A 22,328-nucleotide genomic window follows, 5' to 3' on the forward strand; every position below is an offset into this window, starting at 1 on the left:
ACGCACGGCCACGTCGCTCCCGGCCTGCCTGCTCGCCCTCCTCACACTCACCTCCGCCGCCGGCGCGTGGGGCGCGCTCACAAGCGCGCCGCCGGCCGGGTACCTCGACCCTGGGGTCGGCTACCTGCGGGGCCTGCTGGCGGCCGGCCTGGTTGTGCTGGCGGCGCAGGCGGCGGCGCTGATAGAGGCGGCGCAGGACGTGTGCTGGTGGACGACCGAGCAGGCGGTGAAGTACGCGTTGGTCATGCAGGACCTGGCCGAGCGCCCGCTGCCCGCCGGCGGCGACGCGCCGGCGGCGGCGGCGCAGCAGCAGCGGCCGCCGGCGAAGCAGCAGCGGCTGCCGCCGGGCGCCGCGCCGCGCGGGCTGTTTGAGGCGCTGCACCTCGGCCTCTTCGCGTCGCTGGCGATGCAGGGCGCGTGGCTGGCGCTGGGGCGGCTGGACGGGCTGCCCATCAACTCGGCAGACCCGGTTTGGGCGCTGCAGTACTGGTCTGTCATGATCGGCGCGGCCTACCTGGTCTCGGTCGTGCGGGTCCTGGACTGGGAGGCGGTCTGGGGGCTGGCCATCAACGCACTGGGCTGGGCGGGGGGCGTGCTGTCGTTCGTCCTGAGCCTCACCTTCATGGACTTTGACTGGCTGAGCGACGCGCGCCGCTGAGCGGGCGCGGCGCGGCCCGGTCGCGTGCCGGCGGCAGCGGCGCGCGTGTCGATAGACTCAGCAGGCGTGTAATGCCTTGGTGTGCTGTGTACCAACATAAAATGCCGGCTGTTTGCACGGCAGTGACAGCGCCCAAAAACTCTGGCTCCCAGAAATGGGGGCCTTTGGCTGCTGCAAGTTGGGCAGGTTGATGCGGGGACAGGACAGAGCCCGGCCGGTCGTCTGAGATTGGTCTCACCATGGCCGCACCCTGGTTTGAGCAAATCGGGGCCATATGATTGGAGATCCTGAGGTAACGGCGGCCTGCTGGAAGCTGTGCAATTGGTAACTTCTTTCATATCATTGAAAATGATGAGGGTCGGCCCAATGCAGCCATAGCAGCCTCGGGGAACATGGCCGGTATGTTCAGGTCGAGCGGGGGGATCGGCGCGCAGCACAAGGGGCAGGCAGCATATTGCAGCTGCCCACCGCCTTCAAAGAATTGACTGGGCAACAAGAATCAGCCCGCGCCTCCAATCCCGACAAGCTGCAAAAAGAATCCTGCACACATGTGCTCGACACTGACCAAACGAAAAGACAGCCGTGGCACGCGGCCTGGGGAGTGCACGCGGTGCGACGCAGCGCGTGTGCAGGCAGTAGTGGCCGCCCGCGACGCGCGCCGCGTCACGTGAGCCTGAACCGCTCCACCGCCTCCCGCGCCAGCCTCTCACAGTTGACCACAAGCTTGTCTGCGGTGCAGGATAACCATCATGCATCGAAAGCATTAGCCACTGGGTGCGTTGGGTGCAGACGTAGAGCCAGGCCGCAGCGTGTTTGCGCCAGGCCTTGCTTGCCGCAGCCCCGCAAGGTCCCCGTTGACACCCAGCTGCATCATCGAGCCCTGCACGCCACCTCTTCCGCCCCACGCCCTGGCTTGCTGCCCTCGCTCCACGGGTGTGTGTCTCCCACACCACACTCAAACACGTGCGCGCGGCCGCACCCCGGACTCACCTCCGAGCCCCCGCAAGTCGTCCACCCGCATCCACACCGCATCGCTGACATCATCACCCGCCACCGGCTGCGCGTTAGGGTCGCGCGCCATGGCAGCCACCTGGGGGTGCAGAAAACGGCGATGACATCTCGGGGTTAGAACAGGCGGGCCCGGCGTGCAGTCCCACGTCGCCGGCAACCAAAAGGAGCCGGCAGCCCAATACCAGTGCCGACATGTGCTCACACACCACAACACTCTTCTTCATACGCTGCAAATGCTGCACGGGGCACCCCAGTCCGATGAAATCGGGGCTGTGTTCGACTCGTGTATGCCCTCCTCACCTCCACCACGACGTAGTGGAACTTCACGCGCCCCCCTTCTCCCCGCACGATCGAGTCCACGGCAGCAAACGCCGTCGGCCGCCGCAGCCCCTTGCTGAAGCCCTCGCTGTCGTCGGCCGGGTCGTAGCTGCCCAGGGCGCTGACGTCAGCGGTGGCGTCACTGCTGTCGTCACCCGGGGCGGTGTCGCAGCGCAGGCTGATGCTGGCCTCCTCCAGCACCTCCCTGACAGCGCATGCCGCCAGGCTCTCACCCAGCTCGAGACTGCAGCAGAACAATGGGTGAATGTAATGCCGGGCATTTAGCACAGCATCCACTTGTCAGAAGATGATGAGGGTCGCGGCCCGCGCAACGTGCTGTCTGCTGCAGCAAACGAGAATGGGCCGCATGCCCGCTTTGACGCGACGGCCGCAGCCAGTGCCGGCCAGCCCCTGCTTTCTTGCCAGGCCCACTGGGTCCTGACGGCTGGCGATGGCGGCTCTGCAGGGTGCCCGGCCCAGCCTCACCTGCCGCCAGGAAAGCACCACAGGCCCATGGCCGGCTCCTTGGCGCGCTTCACCAGCAGCACCTGGCAGGTTGGGCGCGCAAACATTAGAATTCGGCGGGAAACTGGTCGGCTGCGGCGGCCGCGATGCCCGGCAAGCTGTGCCAAGCCGTCTCCCTTGCAACATGTGCAGCCTGGCTGCTGCACATGCCAGGAAGCCCTTGATTGGGCTTCATGCACGCCGTGTGTTGCGAGCAGACAGGCGGTGCTGCAATGGCTGAATGCATCCAATGAGCAGCCTCACAACGTGCGCGTGAACCGACCTCCGGGTTTCTGCTGTCGTGGGGCGCGCGGAACACCACCACGCCCACACCGACGCGCGGCTCATCAGGGTACATCCGGCTCCTGCCTGCAGGCTTTGCGGCTGCCGCAGGATCGCTGCCGGGCAGCTGCGTGCCGGCCGCGATGGGTGCAGCGTTAGCGGTGCTTGTGCTGACGCCTGCCGTCGCAGCCAGTGGTCCTGCCTCCATCGCTTGAAATCGGAAGCTGGTTCTTCTTCGGGAAAGCCACGCCAATGTGGACACAGGACCAGCAGGAGAACATGCTCTCGAAAAAGAGGCCAACATCCAGTCTACGGTCAGTGTACTACGGTCCTGCGTTTGTGGTCAATCAGAGACAGGCGCGCTGTGGCAATGCTCGGGTACGGACACGTACGCTGCTCACCTGGCATTTCGTGATTGCGTGGGTGATGCGATCTGAACCCAGTGACACCTTGTAACTCGTGGCGTGTGCGCGGGGCAACACGCGTCAGGAGACCCTCAACCTGGATCTAAACAAATATGCGTTGGCTCACATGGCGCATGCACTTGCGGTATGCTGTCTCACACATCCAACGCTGTGTCCTGTGCAGAGGAGCCCCTTGCACCGTGTGCTTGACATGCAGTCTCATGGTTTTTGGCCCCCTGCACCTGGCAGACGCGTGGCGATGATTACATCGCCGCAAGTGGGGCGGTAAATTGTCATGCCGACCACCGCCAATACATGGGCCTCAGGGTCGAAGCAAACACTGTCGGGCACCCAATCGACCGCCACCGAAACATAGCCGCGATCAAAACATGGCCGCCATCAAAACATGGCCGCCATCAAAATACGACCGCCATGCAAAAAAGACATCCATCCAGACATGGCCGCCATTGAAACATACCCGCTATCCAAACATGACAGCCATTCAAACATGACCGCCATCCAAAGAGAGATGCCAGCTCGATGCCCAAGCAAGAGTAGGGCTGCCTGCCCGCCCGCCGCAGCATCACTACCTGAAGGTTGTCACTGCCTGGCTAGAAAAAATTCCTAGGGGGGGGCCATCCAAAATTTGGCATCCTGCCTGTGCATATGGTGTTTGTGAGACGCATCCTTGTTTATGAGAAGCACTCGACATGCTTGATGTGGCGCGCCTGCGCTTTGGGAGCGAGCCAGGACCGCGTGCAAGTGCCGCAGGATGCAGTGCGGTTGCAAGGTCCTGGTGGTGCTGCAGTGAGCGGCACTCCCTTGAGGTTTCCAAAGCAGGCAGGTTGACCAGATACTGTCGGCAATTCGGGCCGTGGAGCAAAGTTTATTCGTGCTTGTGTGCCGAGTCCTCGTTTTAAGCATCAAATGAATGGCGCTGTTGTTCAAGTTGATGTGTGCAGCCAGGTGAGTCCCAGGTGGGCTCTGGAATGCAGCAGAGATGGGTGAGGACAAAGGTGCAAGCATGGTGACAACGTGTGAGGGGAAGGGATCCACAAAATGCATCCCAGAGGAGTCAAAGATTCAAGAAAGCAGTGGTGCGGCTGCTGGTGAGAGGGTGCGCAGTCATGAAAGGGCTGGATGTTCCTAGCAGTGCCTGTGCGCAGCCATGAAAGGGCTGGAAGTTCCTAGCAGTGCGTGTGCAGCCCATTTGGGTTGCAGGGGGGGGGCATCTCTGGTGCGGCAGAGTGGGTGTTGAAGAAGGGCTCACAAGGAACCGCTCAGCGGCTGCCCGCGTCAAATCCTTGGCAACCCCTGGAGGGCACGTGCGATTGCACAGTACTGGCATGCAAAGGGTTCGCGAGCGGCGCCACAGGCCCGCCGCTGCAGAGGTGTCACGAGTTGGGGTTGGCGTATGCTCGTTCGCATTGGTGACGAGTCGCGTAGAGTGGTTGGGGGACGGCGCGCCGTCTTGCCGGTGGTGGTTTCTCAGAGGAAGCACTCTGAATCTCTTGGGGGTGCCCGCATCGTCCCAGCAGGACGTGGTCCAGGCCTCAGGCATTTTCATGTCGTGGGAACCATGGCGCGCTGACAAGGCGCCCAGCCCTACAGCTGCAGCTCCTCCGCCAGGCGCTCGTCCAGTTTCAGCAGGGCCACCTGTGCAGCCGCACGGATGGCCGCGCCCACGACCGCCGGGCCGCCGCCGCCGCCGGGGCTGCGCTCGGCGACCTTGGTCGGCGAGGGCGGCGCCGCCACGGCGAACTTGGCTGGCGAGCTCCGCGCCGCCGCGGCGGGCGCCTGGTCCGCGCCGTCGCTGGCGCTGTCCCACGACGCGCGTGGCGCGCCGGGGGCCCGCTGCTGCGCCGCCGCGCCCGCCGCCGCGGCGGCCGCCTGCTGCAGCGCCCCGCGCTTCCAGGACCCGCGAAGGCCCGAGGCGTCTGCCACCGCCAGCTTGGCGAACCAGCCAGCCGACCGCGCCTCGACCGCCTGCAGCTGCTGCGGCGTCAGGGAGCCCAGCAGCGGCCGCGTGACCTCATCCGCGACCTGGGGTCGAGGGTGCAGGAGGCGGGCGTGTCAGGTGTGAGTGGCCACACTGTGCAACGTCGAACGGCCCCGTCACGGGCGCGAGTGGCAGGGCTGGGGAAGGTCTCCCTGGCCGGGCGCCTGCAGAGCCGAGCACGGGCGCGGCGAGCGAGCGGGGGGCGCGCCGAGCGACAAGGGGGACGGGGCCGGTGTCATCTGCTGCCCGCACCTCGGTGGCGGCGGCGCTGAGGACGTCGCGGACCAGGTGCTTGGGCACGCGGGCGTCCCGCTCCGCCGCGGTCTGGGAGGTGGAGGGGCGACGGGCGGCGGAGGTTTGCATGCAGGCACACATAACGGTACGCTAGCGCTCGCGGGGCAGCCCGTTATAGAAAATCCAGCCGCGCTGCAGCAACGTGCGGCCACAGTAAGCGCCGCGCCCCTGGTGTAGATCGCTGGCGCGGCGCCGCCCAGGGTGTGCGGGCCCACCTTCTTGACCTCCTCTAGCAGCGCCGCGCAGCGCCCCTCCGCCTCCGCCAGCAACGCCCTGAGCGCCGCGCAGGCGGCCGCCTCGGCGCCGCCCGCCTTGAGGCGCCGGATCTCGCCCGCCCGCGCCTCCAGCGCCTTGTTCAGCGTAATGATGGTGGCGTCGCGCTCCTTCAGCTCCGCCTCGGACGCCGCCAGCTGATCGGGTTGCGTTTGAATGCACGGGATCGTGTTTGTGTTAAGGAGGAGTGATGAGAGGTGGCGGGTTGCACGATGCGATCAACGCATGCTGTGATGTCGCCCTATTGCCAGGCAGGCGTCGCGGTGCGCCCAAGACATGCGCAAGGGGACGGCCGAGGCGCACAGCCGCGCGTGTGGCGCACCTGGTCTCGGATGGCGGCCGCCTCGCCCACGGCGCGGCGCACGGCGTTGGCGGGGGCGCCCTGCGTGCAGCGTGGGGCGGCGCGCGCGTCGTGATCGGCCTCCATCGGGTGACGCCTGAGCAAGCCAGGGCCACCCTCTTGCATCCGGTCTCGCGACGATGACAAGGCATCTTAAGAGGCGGGAGATAGCCAGCAACATGGGTTTTAAAATCGCACAGCGAGGCGACAATATGCTGGCGCGGCAACCATGGCGATCGGCGGCAACGCGCGCACCTTGACGCGCGGCTCCTCGGCCGCTGCCACCGCCTCCGCCGCCGCCAGCGTGGCCGCCTTGGCGCGGGCCTTGAGGTCGACGTTCTCCGCCTGCGCGTCCGCCAGCAGGCGCTCCAGCTTCTGTTTGGCCGCCTCGAGGGACGCCACCTCCTGGTGGGCGGCCGGGTCCGCCTTGGCCAGCTGAAGGGGGGGCGGCCGTGGCAGGGGCGTCGCGTGAGCGTGTGTGGATGATTGAGGGCACTTTGGGGGGCCGGAACGTGCTGTGGACCAGGCGCCCAAGGACGGACGGCGCAATGTGCGGCGTACAGGCTGCCGAAAGCCGAGGTTGAGCACTTGCTGCGGGGCCCTCCATGCACACCCTCACCTGCCCGCGCAGCTGCGCCACGGTGAACTGCGAGGGGCAGGGCGCGGCGAGGGGGCAACACCATTAAGTGGGTGCAGGAAAGCTGCGCCACTGAAAGCACTGTGCGGACTGGGCCACCGCGGAGGGTTAGCCGCATAAATGCAGCAGGCGCCAAATGGCTCGCGGCTGCGCACAGCGTGTGAGCGCTCCGCCGCCCCCTCTCCTGTTTGTGTCGCACACCTTGAGCTTCCAGGTCTCCTCCGACTGTTTGAGCCCCGCCGCCTGGTCCGCCTGCTGCTGCTCAGCCTGCTCGGCCTGCGCCTGCCGCCAGAGGCGCGCCTCCTCGGCGCTCTCCTAGTGGTGGTGTCCGGGGGGAGAGGGGGGCGAGGGTGGGGCCGGGACCGGGCACGGGGAATGGTTGACCAGTGGCAAGCCTTGCACGCTCCCCTGGCACGGGTGCGCCTTGATCGCCGCACGGCTGAGGCCAGGCGCAGGCCCTAGAGTAGCAGCGGGACGCGAAGTGCAACGAGCGCGAACGCATGCAAGAGCCGACAAGCACGGGCGAGCCGCTGGGCGTCCGCCGATGCTCTCACCTCCACCTGCTCCTCTAGCTGCAGAGGTCCCGCCGCGATCATGTGCAGCGGGCGAGCGTGGATGAGGGGGTGTCAGCTGCAGCAGGCGTGACAGGAGGCAGGCGTGCTGCTTGATGAAGGCGCGTTTGACCTGAAATGCTGCTTTGAGCCACCCCCAGCGCACAGGCCCAGCACCTACGCACCTTGCGCTTCTCGGCCTCGAGGCGCTCGGCCTTCTGTAAGGCGCCATCCCTCTCCCGGCGCGCCGCCTGCTCAGACTGCTGCCTGCTGCGGGCTGCCGCCTCGGCCTGCGTGGGACGGCATGCCGCAGTGCGAGCTCGAAGCCCACCGAGCGCGGGAGCTGTGGGCAAGAGATGCCAGCCAAGGGCTGCAGCACGAAATGCAGGCATCATCCAGGCCGTGCACGCTCGCCGACAATCCCAATGCCTCCGCGCGCGCGCCACCCCTAGTTCTTGCACTCACGTCTGTGAGCTTCCTGTGCATGGCGGCCACCTGCTCCCCCGCCTGCGCCTGCAGGTGCTGCTGCTGCCCCCGCAGGGACCGCAGCTGGGCCTCCGTCTTCTTAAGGGAGGCAGCAATCTTGGTTTTCTCCTCCTGGCGGGGTAGAGTTCAAGGGCGTCGCCGGCGGCACGGGGTTGATGGCGGCGACAAGAGAAGGACAGGCGGAAGGTGTGCTGTCAAGAATGAGCCAGAGATGCCTCGGCTGCCGGCGCCACGCGCCGCCGGGCGCCTTGTCAGACGGCCGAGGCCGCCGCAGACCGATGGCGTAACCCACAGGCGCCAAGCGGGACCCAGCCCACGCGTGGGCGCACCTCTAGGGCGCTATTGGTGTGCCCCATTGTCTGCAGCATTGTCTGCGTGGTCGCGAGGGACTCCCTGATCTTGCCAATTGTTGAGTCGAGGTGGGAAATGTGCGCTGAGGCTCCTTGCAGGCGCTCTGTCGACTCTTCCTGCGCGCGCGCGCGCGCGCATGTGTGTGTGTGTGTGTGTGTGTCACGACGCAAGGGGCGAGCGGTTTAAGACGGACTGCTCGCTGCAAGCCGGGGCGCTGCAGCCAGCCCAAAGCTGCAGCGGCGCAACGCCAATCGCCACTCCAGGCATGGCCCGCTGGCCCCTGAAAAGCGCGTGAATGGTGCCCGTGAGTGTGCTAGCGCACCTGCAGGGCCCCGGTGATGGACTTGTGTGTCACCTCCTCCGCCATCAAGTCCATTCGCGCCTCGTACAGCTCGTCCTGGGGCACAAGGTTGGGGTTTTAGACTTTAGTTGTCAAGCAAGGGGGGCAGGACGTGTCAGGGGTGATGCACGGAGGATGAGCGCCAAGCAGGGCGCGACTCAGATCAGCCAGGGAGTTGGGGGCATCATCCCAGCGGGTGACCCTGGTATGCAGGGCACACGAGGGATTGCAGCAGACTCATCAGGCTCAGGGGCAGCGGCGCGGCCAGGCAAGGGCCCCAGCTGTGTTGAGCAGGAAGACCCTGCCTGGTCATCGCAAGCACGCCTGCACACCCGAATAAGTATCGCAGAGCCCGCACACCTCCAAATTTGCAACCTGGGCCGTTGAGGCTGCCAGGGCTCCTGCCGCGGCCGCGCTGTCGCGCTGCAGGATTGGGAGCAGCAGTGGGACATTGATCCGGGCTGCAAGCCTACGGGGTGGAGCGTTTTAGACTTGGTGTGCCTGCCAGTGCAGCAGGCCCCAGCAGGGTGAGGTGCCACACAACAGAGCAGGGCACAGGCGGGCCTCGGACCTGCAGCCGCTCCACCTCCGATCGCAGGTGAGCAACAGCGGCACCGGCCTCTTCGCGCTCCGCCGCCAGCTGCGCCTTTACCATGAAGCGCACCGCAGGGCGGGAGGGCCAGTCGGTGTGAGGGTCTCCAGAAATTTTGTATTGCATGCACAAGGAGCAAGCCCCTGCTGCACAAATCCCAACATGAACGGCGCAGCAGCGACACCAACCTGCAGCTCCCCCGCCTGGCTGTTGGCGGCAGCCGCCGCCTCCTCCGCGGCTGCAACGCGCGCCGTGGCGGCGTCCAGCGCGGCCTGCGGCGTTTTGGAAGCATCGCCAGAGTTGACTCGTTGGTAGAGGTCAGGCGCGCCGATTGTTGTGTTGGCTGGAGCGCGGAGGTGGGTGTGCTAAGAGCCAAGCAGCAGACGAGCGTGGCGAGCGGCCGCCGACCCAGATATGCAAGTTCCCTGCCCACCAGGCTTGCTTCAGCTGCAGAGTCTAGGGTGGTGGCAGCACCGGCGCCGCACCTGAGCCTGGCGCAGGCCGGCCGCGAGTCGCTCGCACTGCGCCGCAGCGTTGTGGTTTTGACTCTTCTCGTCAACCAGCTTGTTCCTCATGTACGCCAGCTGGCCCTGCCATGAAAGAGGGTGCGATGCGTGAAAGCACCCACTGGTCGGTTTGTGGTCAGGGTGACATCTGCTGTTTAGGGAGCGAACGGTTAACCGCGGCAGCGGAAGCTGTGCTGAAGTGAAGCATTGGACTTGAGACCGCTCTGCACGACGGCATCAATAACACAAGCCATGCGTTCAACACACAAACATAATGTGATATTATACACCATCCCTGGGGATGACACCCAGCGGCCTTGTCACCGCCAGCTCAGCCAAGCAGCATTGCCTTGCACGAGCATATCAAAAACCCCACGTGGTTGGCGCGCCACAGGCACGCAAGACAACGGATGGACCACCTGCTGGGCGTCCAGCTGCGACTGCATCATTCTGACCTCGCTGGCGCGCCAGTCCTGGGGGATTTACAGGCATGGAAGCGCGTAGGAGATCAGCCATGGGGCACGGTGCAGCCTCGGGCCAGGACGTGTGGGGGTATGCATGAGAAGACTCAGCAGAGAGAGCGCGAGTTGGATCACGCAGGCATCTCATGGCAACGCGGCCATAGGTGAGGCTGTTGTGCGGACTTCACGGTGCCTTGCAGCACACTCGTTGCTTGCGGGACCGGGATGGTGGGCAGGCAAGGTCCCCTAATGTGTTGAGAGAGGAGCAACGACCCCCTTCAGGAGCCACCCACAACCCACAAAGCAGAGCCTGCCCACCTTCAGCGTCTTGATCTCTACCTCGCGGGCGTCGATCACTTTCAAGTAGGCCACGCCTTGTTTCTGCAAGGTACAAGCAAAAGTGGAGTATTGCTAACGGCTGTGATCACCCAGGTGGCGTCTTGCTGGACCCTGAGCGGCTGGCCGCACAGCAGTCCCACGACAGGCGGCACGACAGCACGAAGCGCAGGTGAGTGCCGCACCTGGAGGCGCTCCACTTGGGACTTCAGGGCAGCGACAGCCGCGCCTGCCTCTGCCCGCTCCGTTGTCAGCTGCGCCTGTGCCGCAGACCAAATCCCAGTGCGAGACATCCGCTTGGTGTAAGTGCCGTAAAAAGCACTGCCTGAACAGTCAGCAAGACCTTGCCGCATGCGTGACCCCATGCATGCACGAGGAAGCCCCCACACTTGCCGCATGCATGACCCCATGCATGCACGACGAAGCACCCACACTTGCCGCATGCGTGACCCCATGCATGCACGACGAAGCACCCACACTAACCTGCAGCTGCCCCGCCTCGCCGCTGGCGTCGGCCGCCTCCTTCTCCACCGCGGTCACGCGCATCTTGGCGTCATCGAGGGCCGCCTGTGAACACCACACCGTTGGCGGCGTAGCATCTTCGTGCCTGCCTGATTTCCGCTGCTGTCAGGCCTTGCCCACCCACGCGCACAGCCCAGGGTATGGGGCGCCCCTTGCTACTTCACCAGGGTGGCCCGACTGGATTGAGGCTGTGTGGTGCCAGGTGGCCGGCCCCCAAGCTGGTGCCCACCTGGACACTGACCAGCTCGTCTTTTGTTGTGACGGCCAGCCGAAATGCGCGGTCCTGCTCCGCCTGAGACAAAGGCAACAACAAAATGGGGTGGGGGTGCAGCATGCGGGGCAAAGGCCATGGGCGGAGCATGTGCTCAGAATGAGCCCCTGCTTGCGCACAATGCTGTTGGACCTACTAGCCTGCATCACTGCTAAAGATTATTGCTAGCCTGCATCACTGGCACGGCCCGCTGGGGTGGCGACGGCAAAGCCGCACCTGAGCTTTCAGCAGGCGGGTCGTCAGCAGCTGGCACTGCTCCTTGGCCTCGTGGTGCTGCGCGTGGATGCTGGCCAGGGCGTCCCCCATGCCTGCCAGCTCGCCCTGCCCAGACAAGGGTGTGATGCGTCACGGCAGTCAGTCAGCAGTGGGCGTCGTGCACGACGCGGCCGTGCGGGAAGCGAAGGGGCCGCGGCAGCAACGGGAGCTGTGCTGGAGTGAAGCGATGAGCACCGGGGCTGCTCTTTTACTTCCTGCACCACAAACGCAGCACGCTAGCAGTGGAATTCAAGTTGGGAATTCAACCAGCCTTGGGCCTGGCCCCAGCTCTCAGGTCACCCACCCCTGCCTGACTCGGGCACGTCAGCGTTTCTCCTCTGCTTGGAGTGCTTTGGCGCGAAAGCTGGCCGCTCAATCTCACCTCCTTGTCCCCCAGCAGCGCCCGCAGCGTATGGATCTCGTCGGCGCGCTGGCTGGCGGCGGTTGCGGCTTGGTCCAGAAGATCCTGCGCATGAGGAGGGCGTAAAAGCAAACGATTGTACCGTGATACGCGGCGGCGATGGCAGGTGAGGTTTGAAACATGCCGACAGATGGGCGCAGCAGCATGGGAGGGGCGTCCTGCAAATCAGATTTTGCAAAGGATTTCGTCCTTGAACTGCCTCAAAACCCCACCATTGATCTGCCCAAATTCACACCTCCTTGATCATCATCTCCTGCTGCAGCTCGGCAAGTGCGGCACGGGCGCTGGCAGCCTCGCGCAGCGCCTGCTCCAGAGCCTCCTGCAAGTTGAAGCAAACGGTGCAAGGGCTAAGAATGCAAGAGGAGCAGGGCAAAAGCGCGGCCATGTAGGCAGTGTGTCATCTGAAAGTGTTTGTGTGCCTGGACTGTGACCACCACCACCTGCAGCGAGCAGGCAACCTTAAAGATTTGCGGATGCCTGCAGGGCCACGACAGCAGCGGCGCACCTGCTGCCGCTTGAGCTTGCCCTCCACATCTGTGAGCTTGATGCGCGCCAAATCGCGGGTGGCCACGGCCATGTCAACGCGGTCCTAGGGATAGAGCGGGGTGGGAAACGGTGTGGGTCGAGGGGCCATTGATGTGCGCCGGGCAAATCTGCTACCTTGCACCTTGCATTCTGCAGGAACAAGTTGAGAACAGGCGGCAGACAGCTGAGTGCGTTGCCGTCTTTACCTCGAGGGCCGTCGTGGCTGCGTGCGCCTCGTCGCGCTGCAGGGCCATGCGCTGGAGGTGCTCCTGCAGGTGGAGATTGGCGGGTTTTCAATGGGTTTGCCAGAATGGTTGTGGGGTCCATGTCGGCTGCAATCGTTGCCTGAGTGCGGTTGCTGTACCTGGTAGGGTGCGCATCATGAATCCCTACACAAGCAACTTGCGCTGCAGCTGCTCGACAGGCATCATCACTACTGCATGGCTTGGATGTTGCCGTGCTCGCACCTGCATGCTGCGGAGCTGCTCGCGGCTTGCGTCACGGTCACGCACAGCGCTCTTGGTCTCGTCCGTGGCCGCAGCATGCTGGGCCTGATGAAACGGGGTGCATGGTGCAGGGGCAGGCAAGCGGGCTGGTCGGCGTGCGTGGTCGAAGAAAGGGCAGGCTTGGAGCGTCTGTGGTACGAGCAGCTCAGGTAGGCAGACTCCTCATGCGGCGGGCAGGGCAGTTTCTGGCCCCATGCGGGCTTCATCAGCCCACCTGCAGCCTGCGCAGCTGCAGCTCCAGAGCGCGCGTCGCAGTGGAGTGGTTCCTTGTGGCGCGGTGCAGCTCGTCCTGTTGTGAAATTGATTGCGATTGCATCAACACAAGGGAATGCTGCCAGCAGCAACATCAACGCTTGCTGCTGAGATGTCGTATGAGGGTCTTCTGAATTCACACCTGCACAGCCTCGAGCTCTTGTTGCAGCGTCTGCGCCGCTGTGTCCGCCTGCTCCGCCCTACTCTCCGTCTGCGCCAGGGCCTCCTGAGCGTTCAAGTGTTGAGGGAATCGACTGTGGTGAGTCGGTGCTTTGGGTCATCATCGTAAGCGAGATGGAACCAAGTGAGGGTATCGCACTCGTCGCACAGACTTGGCAGCGTAGATGATGCTATTTGGGGCGGGGAGGCGTGCGGCAGTGATGCGCGCATGCAGAAGCGCGCCGCAGAAGCTACCTGGGCGCCCCTCAGCTCGGCGACCGCCTGAGCGGCTTTGTCCTTGGCCGCGGTGCAGGCAGACTTCGCACCATCCAGCTGTAAAGGGGGGTGGCAGTGTGGCAAAGATCGGGGGTGGCAATCAAAGATTGTTGCCAGTTGCCTGCAGACTAAGTGTGTGCTCGGCAGGCGTTCCAAGCTTCTGATACCCCCTGATCACACCTCAGCGATGAGGCCGTCCACCGTCTCCTGCGTCAACGGGTGGTGAGGCGTCGGGGGGGGGGGGATGGTCAGGGCGCAATTAACTTGGTGGTGTACGAGTTTCAAATGCACAATCAGGACCATGCCAGAATCTTTCTTACGCCCGTGGCAGCAAGCTCGCATGTTGGTACACCCTGATACCTGGGCACGGGTGAGGTCCTGGTGGAATCGCGTCGCCCTGGCCTCGGAGGCTGCGTAAGCCGTCTTGAAGCCGTCTACCTGTGAAAAGCGGGGTTCAAAGCGGCCGGGGCAACTGGGCCAAGACTAAGGCACGTCGAAGGTATGATAGGTGGAAAATTCCTTGGCATGTGGCATTCACAGTAGAGCAAGAGCATCCATCCTTGCGACCTGCGTCAAATGATCAAATCTCATCACCTGCGCCAGCAGCTCCTTGACGAATTCCTGCAGATTGCAGGATGTATGTTGCCATCTCAAGTTGCAGGCGTAACAGCGCACAAGGTGATCGTGACGAATACGTGCAAGGCGCCGAGCGGCCAACGAAGGCAGTGGCATGGCCGCAACAAAGCAAGTCCACTGGTTGGCACTCACAGCAGTTAACGCCCTCTGCTCCTCGGCCTCGGCTTGGTCTTCTTTGTGTTTCTTTGCGGAACTGCGAGGGGATACAGATGAGCGAGAAAGGACGAGCAGCATCATGGGCGAGGCCAGTGGAATAGACTTACATGCTGCGCCAGCTTGTTCGTAAAAAGACGTAGCTTGACAGCAAGTCCATTCTGGTGTCGGGACATGGCTGCCCAGCTTTGCAACGGGCTGCGCGCGCTCAAGAGCAGGGCATCACAGCTTCACAAAATTCATAAACGTACGCAAAGCTCGCGCGGATTACATGTGTTAACAAACTATCTTGGAAGTGTTCGCCGGTCGCGGAATGCCGCTTTGAGGTAACGGCAAAATTCAAACCAGAAGCTGCTGCAGCGATCTGAGGAGAGAAGACTGTGAAGCTGCCGAAGACTGTGGAGCTGACCAGGCGTATTGCGTGTCAATTAATGCCACAGAGGCAATTTGCCCGCCAGCAGCGCTGCATGCGCATAGCGGTTGCCATATAAGAAATTCTGTCGACTTCTCGCACGCCCGCCCCCCAGCGCCGCCCGGCCCCCCCGGCCGCTCCCGGTCTATTGCCGGGTGGGTTCGCAGAGACACACGCGTTGAATTTGGCGGGGGTGGCGGGGCGCGGCCGCGGGCGGGGCGCGTCGGCCCGATGCGGCGTCCCGCCGCTGTACTGACAGGCGCGCGAATCGCGACAGGCGGGCGGACAGCGCCGATCATCCATATGCTGTCGGGCTGCGTTCGTGAGTCTTTTCGCCCATTTTGTCGTTTGTAAATCGATGTGAACAACTGCATACATGTCGGTGCCGTAGCACGTGGTCATCCGAGTCAGCCGTGCGTTGCTGCATATACATCAGCTAGGCCTATGTTGGAGCGGCTACAGTCTTGGGGATCAATGGCGCAAATGTTTCCGCGATCTCGGCTTCTATAGACCTCGGCTGGGCCCTCCACAATCAATTGTGGCAGCAGCCCACAATGAGAGCAATAGCATAAGCAATTGTGGGAGCAGCCCATAATGAGACCACTCTGTGTGTGTGTGTGTGTGTGTGTGTGTGTGTGTGTGTGTGTGTGTGTGTGTGTGTGTGTGTGTGTGTGTGTGCCCCTGTGCCGTGTCTCTCATGATCGGCAACCACTGGTACAATTGTGGTTTCCAGTCCATGGTGGCAGGAAGAGAAAAGCTTTATTTTCAAGGGGTTGGTGCTGCAATGACCAGGGCTGCATGCAAGCGCTTTCATCGATTAGAGCTGGCGTGACAGGTGCAAGCGCGTGGCAAGTAGCGTAACTCTTGATAACACTGCCAGCTGAGCCAACACTTGTTCTACATACTGTACAGTATGCTGCTGAATAGCCTGGGCAAACCCAACTCGCAACCCACAGGACCGTATGAGATTGTCGCCTGCAGATGTGCCCTTCCACCCTAAACGCATGGATGAAATGGAACAGTGTATGTAGATAAGATGGGCAACGTCTGACAGTTCTGCTAATGGAAGAAGCTCATGATCCTGACTCTCAACGTGTGTGGTAAGTGGTATCAGTGAAATTGTTGTGCCTGGTGTCAGGCGCGCCTCGCGGCGGCGGACCCAGTACGGGCCCATGCCCGCCCGCCAAGGTTTGCTGGCCCGCAGCACGCAACCGGGCGCTTGATGCAGGCAGGGCAGCGAAAAGATGCGAAGCGTGAATGGGTAAGGCAGGCGACATATAGTACATGGGGCAGTCTACCAGCACGTGTGCTATGACGTGCGTCTAGGTATGAGCAGGACATTTGGGTCAGCAGGTAGGTCTTAGATTGGCGTTGATGCTGCAGCGTGTCGCTGCTCGGCAGGGTGAGCCTTCATTTGCCACGCCCACGCTTACGAGTTGAGACAGCACGCGTCTATCAACGACACATTCAAACAGTCTGGTGGATCGTCTGTAAGTAGTAACCTGCCAGACAATAATAATATGATGCTATCCACAGTATCACCTCCATGCCTAAGTATCCAAGCAAGTGCGCATGGTATGCTGCCCAAACAGCGAGCAGCCTTTGCAAGTTGTAGGTCAGCCGCCCTCGCCCCTGGCGGCGCATCGCGCGGGCCAGTGTTGGTCTCCCTGTACTGTACAATGACCGCCACCAGAGGCAATGGTAGTTGAACCCGGGCACAGCACCCCGGCAGACCAGCAGTGCATCTCTCGACATGGCCACTTGGCTGCGTTGGGTCGGTTCGCGTTCATACTGTACCGCAAAGCGCCTCTTCAAATCAATAAGCACTGCCGCAGATCGTCTGCAGTGGGGTGGCTGGGCACTTCTGCGTGGGGCAAACACCAGCAGGAGACTGTCACATGCGCGTGCCGTCGGGTTGCACCTGGCAGGCGGAACGGTGGGCATGAAGCTGAGAAGCCGCCAACTCATTATCCATACCGGTGTTTCGTTGAGCAAGCCACACTGCTGTCATACGCGTCGTGTGGAATTGCTTTAAGCTATTTCCACAGCATTCAACCCGCATATGGTACAGTATAGCGGATTTCGTGCAATCGCGGTTCTCAAGGCAGTTTCCGCAGCACTCTTGCGTTCAAGCCTTTATGGCACATGGAATACACAATAAATATTATGCCTTGAAGAAATAATATGGAGGACAAACACCGCTGCAGGTGCGGGTCGAAGAGGCAAAGCTTGCCAAACAGTGCTTCTGAGTGCTTGGTCATTTCGAGGAAATGTGAATGTGTAACCGGAAATTTTGCGCCCAAAACGTATGCAGGCTTTCCTTGGACCAGGATTGCCGCAGCGCCAACTCGGCATGGGCAGTGCGCAGCGCGACATCCAGCGCGCCGATGGATATGCACATGAACAGAGAACTGATTCAGGCAAAAGAAATTAGCAGGTGAGCTGCAACGAGCCACAATACATGTCATATGAGTGCATAAACACTCGGACTGACCCAGGGGCCCTGGAGTCCTAGCATGGACGCGGTGCAGAGTGCAGTGGCAAGCCGGCACTTTACATGCTCATTGAGTTTGTGCCACCTATACTCAACTCCAGATGCGCATCCAAGCCGCGATGGAATGCCAGCACAAGGATTTCTGACAGCAGCAGCACCGGTGGGAAGCGACCCGTCACCGGTCGCTCTCACAGTGCCCCTGGCATCGCTCTGCGCGGTAAGCAGCAGCTCAGCCTCCCAGCGCCGTCACCAGTAGCGACCTCTACAAACACGACCCCAACCAAGAGCAGCGCCTCCTCTGCCACGAGCAGCGCACGCGACGTCCAGGACACCTCCGCTGCCGACACGCCGCCTGACACTCCGACACAGCAGCACCTCAGCAGCCCTGAGCCGGCGCCGCCGTGCGCCGATGGCGCTGGGCAGGCCGCCGATCCCGTGCCTGTGCAGCCAGCCCCTGTACCACGCCACAGGGACTTAAAGATACACTTTTACGTGTCAAATCCAGGAGAGGCGTTCGATAGGGGCGCTCCCTTGGGATGTGGTGGCGAGGGAGAGGTGCGGCGTGTCGATATGCTCGGCCACCACTACGCCATGAAGCGCGAGCCCGCCGGCTCCAGCAACGACAGCCTCGTGAGGAAGGTCGAGGGCGAGTGGGTCCAGAAGCCCATCACTTACACGACGGTCGGCGGCATGCTTTACAGCCTGTATGACCTGGCGGCGGGCGACCTGGGTGACGCGCTGCACGGCCACAGGCTCTCCTTCTCATCAGCAAACGCATGTGGAGACTCGGGCATCTCTGGGTCGGCGGTGGCGCCACCCTCCTTAAACGACCCGCAGCAGCAGCCGGCCGCAGTGGCAGCAGGGGCGGCCCAGCACGATCAGGAGGCTCCCACCAAGCGCGCCCCCTTCCAGCACCGCCTCAAGGCTCTTTTCAAGCTCGACGATAAGAAGCCGCAGACGCAGCCATCCAAGCAGCCGCAGCCGTCGCCGCAGCCGCAGCCGCAGCCGCAGCCGCAGCCGTCGCCGCAGCCGCAGCCGCAGCCACAGCCGTCAGCCGGCAACCTGCTGCCCACCGCCACCGCCAAGGCCCTCGCAGCCGAGCTCGTCACCGCCGTCGGCACCGTGCACGAAGCCGGCATCGTCCACCTCGACCTGAAAGCTGAGAACTTCCTGGTGGCAGCCGACGGCCACCTGCGGCTCGGCGACTTTGGCTGCGCGGCGCGGGCCTGCCAGCCTGCGCTGGGCGCCAGCGGCACGCCCTTCTTCATGGCGCCGGAGCAGCACACCGACCTTGACGGCTTCTGGCGCCGCCTCGGCGCCAACATCCGCAAGGAGCTGCAGGACTTTGCCTTCCTCCTGGGCTTCAAGTTCAACAGCCGCCCCGCCGACGTGTGGGCGCTGGGCGCAACCCTCTTGACAGCGCTCCTGCCGTTCCCCGAGGCAGAGGCGGCCCTGGCAGCCGCGCGCGCCGGCAAGAAGTGGGTCCCCGCCCCCGGCTCTGCCGGCGCCGCGCTGCCGGCCGACCTGTGGGACCTGCTGTTCAGCTGCATGCTGGCGCGGCGCCCCGGCCGGCGGCTGACGGTGCGGCACCTCAAGGGCCACGCCTTCTTCGCCGGCGTGGACTGGGCGGCCGTCGAGGCGCGGACTGTGCCGCTGCCCATCGACCTCGTGGCGCTGGCAAAGATCGGCCGCGAGGCGGCCGCCGCCGCCGCCGATGACGCCGGTGCTGGCGCGGACCCCGTCGCGTGATACAGCTCACGCGGGCATCTGTCTACAGACCGTGTACCACACCAGCTGGCAGTCCCCGTTGTCGCAAGTTCCAAGAATCTCTCAGGCCCCAGAACGACCGAGTATCGTGCAACAAACGCCGCCTCGACGCATCACGAACACAATGAGCCGACCCAAGTCCAACCGACCCAGGCGCCGTCCCAGAACGCCCAGACTCCAGCGCCTCAAAATGACAGAGACCGTGGCTGCCCTCACGGGTGGCAACGCAAGCCGGCCTGCAGTTGGGATGCCCATGCAAGCGTCTCTACCGCTGCGGCTGGCGCCCACTGCTGCCTACCGGCAGGGCGAATGACGATGTCCCGCCCCAGGCAAGGCCGTCGCGTGCTGCCTCAAGATGGCTCTCCCGACGCTGGACAGCAGCCCAGTATTTGCAACAACATGCCAAGCGCCCAGGAGCTGGCTGTGCTCATCAACAGGCAACAGCTACCTGGCGCAGCCCAAGACTCGACTACAACGGCAACAACGGCAACAACAGCAAAAGCAGCAACGGCGCAAAAAACAACAACAGCAACAACAGCAACAACAGCATCAACAGCCACAACGGCAACAATGGCAACAGCAGCAACAGCAGCAACAGCGACAACAACAGCAGCAGCAGCAGCAGCAGCAGCAGCAGCAGCAGCAGCAGCAGCAGCAACAGCAGCAACAGCAGCAACAGCGCCATCAACAAGCATCGAACCAAGATCTGACAACCCTGTTGTCCAAACCTACCTGATCCACGAGAAGAAGACTCCGACGCCGACTCAAGAGGTTCAACAGGCTCCGGGCCCCAGCCCGTCGAGCCTTTACCTCTCAGTTGCGCCACACTCATCTGACTCCCCCACAAGTCGGCAACGCCGCTGCAGCAGCCCAAGAGCGCCGCTGTGCAAGCTGCTACCTGTTCACAAGGCAACGACAAAGCTGAAGCCGTTGCCTCTAAAGCTGCAGGCGCAAGCCCAAGAACGACATGGCGCCAGCCCTTTCTGGGCTTAAGACGGACTCCCTGCAGCTCACACGTTGGCCCGCCCATACACTCTCGCCAACGACTTGAAGGTCACAGACCCTTCAAGGACAAACACCAATTGCCAGAGGCTCTGCCCCTCCAATTAAGAACAGCCATCCAAACAAGCCGCCACCACTTCGGGAGCGGCCATTTGGATGGGTCGGCTACTCCACAGCGCTACGGGATTCGAGGTGTGCATGCGATAATCATGCACAAACCGGCACCATCTGCCTTTGAGTCTTGCGCCTTGACTATCAAGATGTGTCTTCCCACATGCTGCGCGCCGCGGCTGTGCACAGCTTTGCCAAAACCGTGGATGTTACATGGTTTCAGCTGTCCCCTTGGACATATGCGCATGCTTGCGCGGCCTTGCTTGCCTTATTGGGCAACTTCCTCTGGGGTTTGCGCCGATCTGGGCGCATACACTATATCGCATGCAGTCCGTTGCACAAATCCTGGCAGCAACACGGACCCCAATGGGTAGTTGCCGGCTGCCGGCCGCTGCTCTGAACAGACCCAAGGCTGCGTTGTGCGCCCAACACCCCTCAACCATGCATGTCAAGCGCTTCGCCAATTGACTGTCAACCAAGGTGTCCAAACAGCACCCAGTTGGTCATTGAGGCAAGCCTCTTGCCGGAAACGCCGAAGCCACTTGTGATCCCAGACACAAGTATAAGCTGTGACATTGGAGGTTGGCTGTACGCTTCTATAGAGTCCTATATCCTGTGCCGACTATCCTGTGTCTGCAGGGAGTGTGCTGCATTTGACTGCTTCGATGTCGCTGTTGTAATGTGCACATATGACCACCCTCTAACAGACCTGGAAGGTCAGCAGGGCAGCGGCATTAGACCAGGGGCAGGGTCTTACAACAGTGTAGTGGAAAGAAGCTGCAAAACAGTTGGCAGGATGAGGCGTGTTTTTCAAGGGCAGCGCTGGCCACTTGGACAGCGGCTACCAGGGGGTGTTGACCAGAATTGTCACGGCAGCGCAGGGCTGAGGGGCGGTGGCCCCGGGCTGGTATTGTGTTGGCGCGCAAGGGCGGCCCGCCTGGCCTCAAAACGAGCAAGGGCAGCAAGAATAATCGAGTAATGTCATCATCAACGAGGGGTGTGGACGTGATGGACGGCCATTTATCTTGCATGCCCAGACGACAGGGATTCAAGCGAAGCCCCCGAAGGGCTTCTAGGGGGGAGACACAGCAAACAGATCTTGGGCCGATACAAGGCGCTACAAGCAGCCCCCGCGTGCTGAGCGGCCTGGCGCCGCCAAAACAAGGTCAGGCACTGTCATCTCGCAACCAAGGGGGAATATATGTGATCACCCGCTCCAAATTGGCAGCTGCGCAAGCACGTCCGCGCATCCTTTCGCAAAGGGATGCGGCCTCGCGCGTTGCCGGCCGCGTGGGAGTCACAATTACTCGGCCGCGATGACTACGATCTCGTCGTTGTCGCGGATGACAAACAGCTCGTCGGCCGCCGGCGCCAGCCGGATCGCGTCCGGGCCGCCGTGCGCGGGCGCGATGCCGATGGCGGTCTGGCCGCGCAGGCGGGCCGCCTCCTGCACCTGCGCCCAGCTGAGGGATACGGGGCCCTTGCCGGCCGGCGGCAGGCCGAAGCACGCGGCGCGTTTCAAGTAGACCTTGGGTGGGGTAGTTGGTTTTGGGGGGGTTGGGAGGGGCCGCCCCTGTTAGATTGATAACGTGGACACTGAACAAGAGGAGAGCACACACAAGGTAAAGCAGAGGCAAAGCGAGAGCAACGCAGCGGCGAAAGAAGATGCAAAGCAGGAGGCACGGAGCATGCTGTTGACAACATTGTATACATGGCGCGTTCCAGGATTCAGGAGTGGCTGCCTCACCTCCTGCCCCAGGTCGCTCGTGAACAGCCTGCAGCGGTGGGCAAAACAAGGGGATGGCGGCACGGGTGAGTGGGCTTGTGGGGCGATGATGTTGTCAGGGTCAGCGCGGCCCGGCAGCTGCAGGACTAAACGAGCCATGATGAGATCCAGCGAATCAGGAGACAGGGGCTTTTGCTGGGGGCTGCGAGGGGTCCGGCTCTGCCCGACCGATCGCTGGTCAACCGGCCCTGCTCACTCTGCAAAGACCCGGTTGAGCCGCGGCTCGATGGCGGCCTGGCGGCAAGGCAGAGGGGTGCGGGTTGGAAAAGGGTGTTGCTTCATCGTTATCGGCAGGCACGAGACCAGACCACAAACGCAAGCCAATGGCCAACCACACCCGAGGCTTGCCGGTTGCAGCGCCCCCCTCTCATGCTTTACACTCCTGGCAGGACAGCGTGCGGCCCACCCGCCCACGCAGCGGCCACGCCACGACTAGG

General features: G+C 62.9%; 5 protein-coding genes across 5 annotated transcripts in view; 2 read left to right on the top strand and 3 right to left on the bottom strand.

The window, feature by feature from the left end:
- Positions 1-244: 244 nt before the first annotated feature.
- Positions 245-658, top strand: MNEG_1640 (hypothetical protein; the record flags this gene model as incomplete). Its single annotated transcript, XM_014049880.1, has 1 exon — positions 245-658. The coding sequence occupies one exon, from the start codon at positions 245-247 to the stop codon at positions 656-658; it is 414 nt and encodes a 137-aa protein (XP_013905334.1).
- A 663-nt stretch (positions 659-1,321) lies between these two features.
- MNEG_1641 (ADP-ribose pyrophosphatase) lies at positions 1,322-2,981 on the bottom strand (the record flags this gene model as incomplete). Its single annotated transcript, XM_014049881.1, has 5 exons — positions 1,322-1,386; positions 1,649-1,748; positions 1,970-2,231; positions 2,474-2,535; positions 2,775-2,981. The coding sequence occupies 5 exons, from the start codon at positions 2,979-2,981 to the stop codon at positions 1,322-1,324; spliced, it is 696 nt and encodes a 231-aa protein (XP_013905335.1).
- Positions 2,982-4,782: 1,801 nt separating this feature from the next.
- MNEG_1642 (hypothetical protein) lies at positions 4,783-14,495 on the bottom strand (the record flags this gene model as incomplete). The annotated part of the gene is made up of 34 exons (XM_014049882.1): positions 4,783-5,220; positions 5,429-5,500; positions 5,686-5,880; positions 6,066-6,125; positions 6,339-6,518; positions 6,703-6,729; positions 6,922-7,035; positions 7,158-7,178; positions 7,457-7,561; positions 7,737-7,868; positions 8,087-8,224; positions 8,431-8,505; positions 8,809-8,871; positions 9,020-9,094; positions 9,229-9,312; positions 9,526-9,630; positions 9,966-10,019; positions 10,326-10,388; positions 10,529-10,603; positions 10,827-10,910; positions 11,095-11,157; positions 11,353-11,457; positions 11,774-11,857; positions 12,048-12,131; positions 12,318-12,401; positions 12,544-12,606; positions 12,805-12,888; positions 13,058-13,132; positions 13,238-13,321; positions 13,510-13,587; positions 13,711-13,737; positions 13,891-13,968; positions 14,125-14,151; positions 14,430-14,495. The coding sequence occupies 34 exons, from the start codon at positions 14,493-14,495 to the stop codon at positions 4,783-4,785; spliced, it is 3,162 nt and encodes a 1,053-aa protein (XP_013905336.1).
- Positions 14,496-17,816: 3,321 nt separating this feature from the next.
- On the top strand, positions 17,817-19,702 carry MNEG_1643 (hypothetical protein; the record flags this gene model as incomplete). The annotated part of the gene is made up of 2 exons (XM_014049883.1): positions 17,817-18,970; positions 19,450-19,702. The coding sequence occupies 2 exons, from the start codon at positions 17,817-17,819 to the stop codon at positions 19,700-19,702; spliced, it is 1,407 nt and encodes a 468-aa protein (XP_013905337.1).
- Positions 19,703-21,408: 1,706 nt separating this feature from the next.
- The window catches only part of MNEG_1644 (hypothetical protein), a gene marked incomplete at both ends in the record, with an annotated part of 6,799 nt that continues 5,879 nt past the window's right edge, over positions 21,409-22,328 (bottom strand). Inside the window, 3 exons of the mRNA XM_014049884.1 lie at positions 21,409-21,633; positions 21,853-21,880; positions 22,088-22,125. Coding sequence (XP_013905338.1) covers positions 21,409-21,633; positions 21,853-21,880; positions 22,088-22,125 — 291 coding nt within the window. The remainder of the gene's footprint in view (positions 21,634-21,852; positions 21,881-22,087; positions 22,126-22,328) is intronic.

This window comes from Monoraphidium neglectum, assembly GCF_000611645.1.
Source record: "Monoraphidium neglectum strain SAG 48.87 unplaced genomic scaffold scaffold00169, whole genome shotgun sequence".
In the NCBI taxonomy this organism is placed as follows: Eukaryota; Viridiplantae; Chlorophyta; class Chlorophyceae; order Sphaeropleales; family Selenastraceae; genus Monoraphidium; species Monoraphidium neglectum.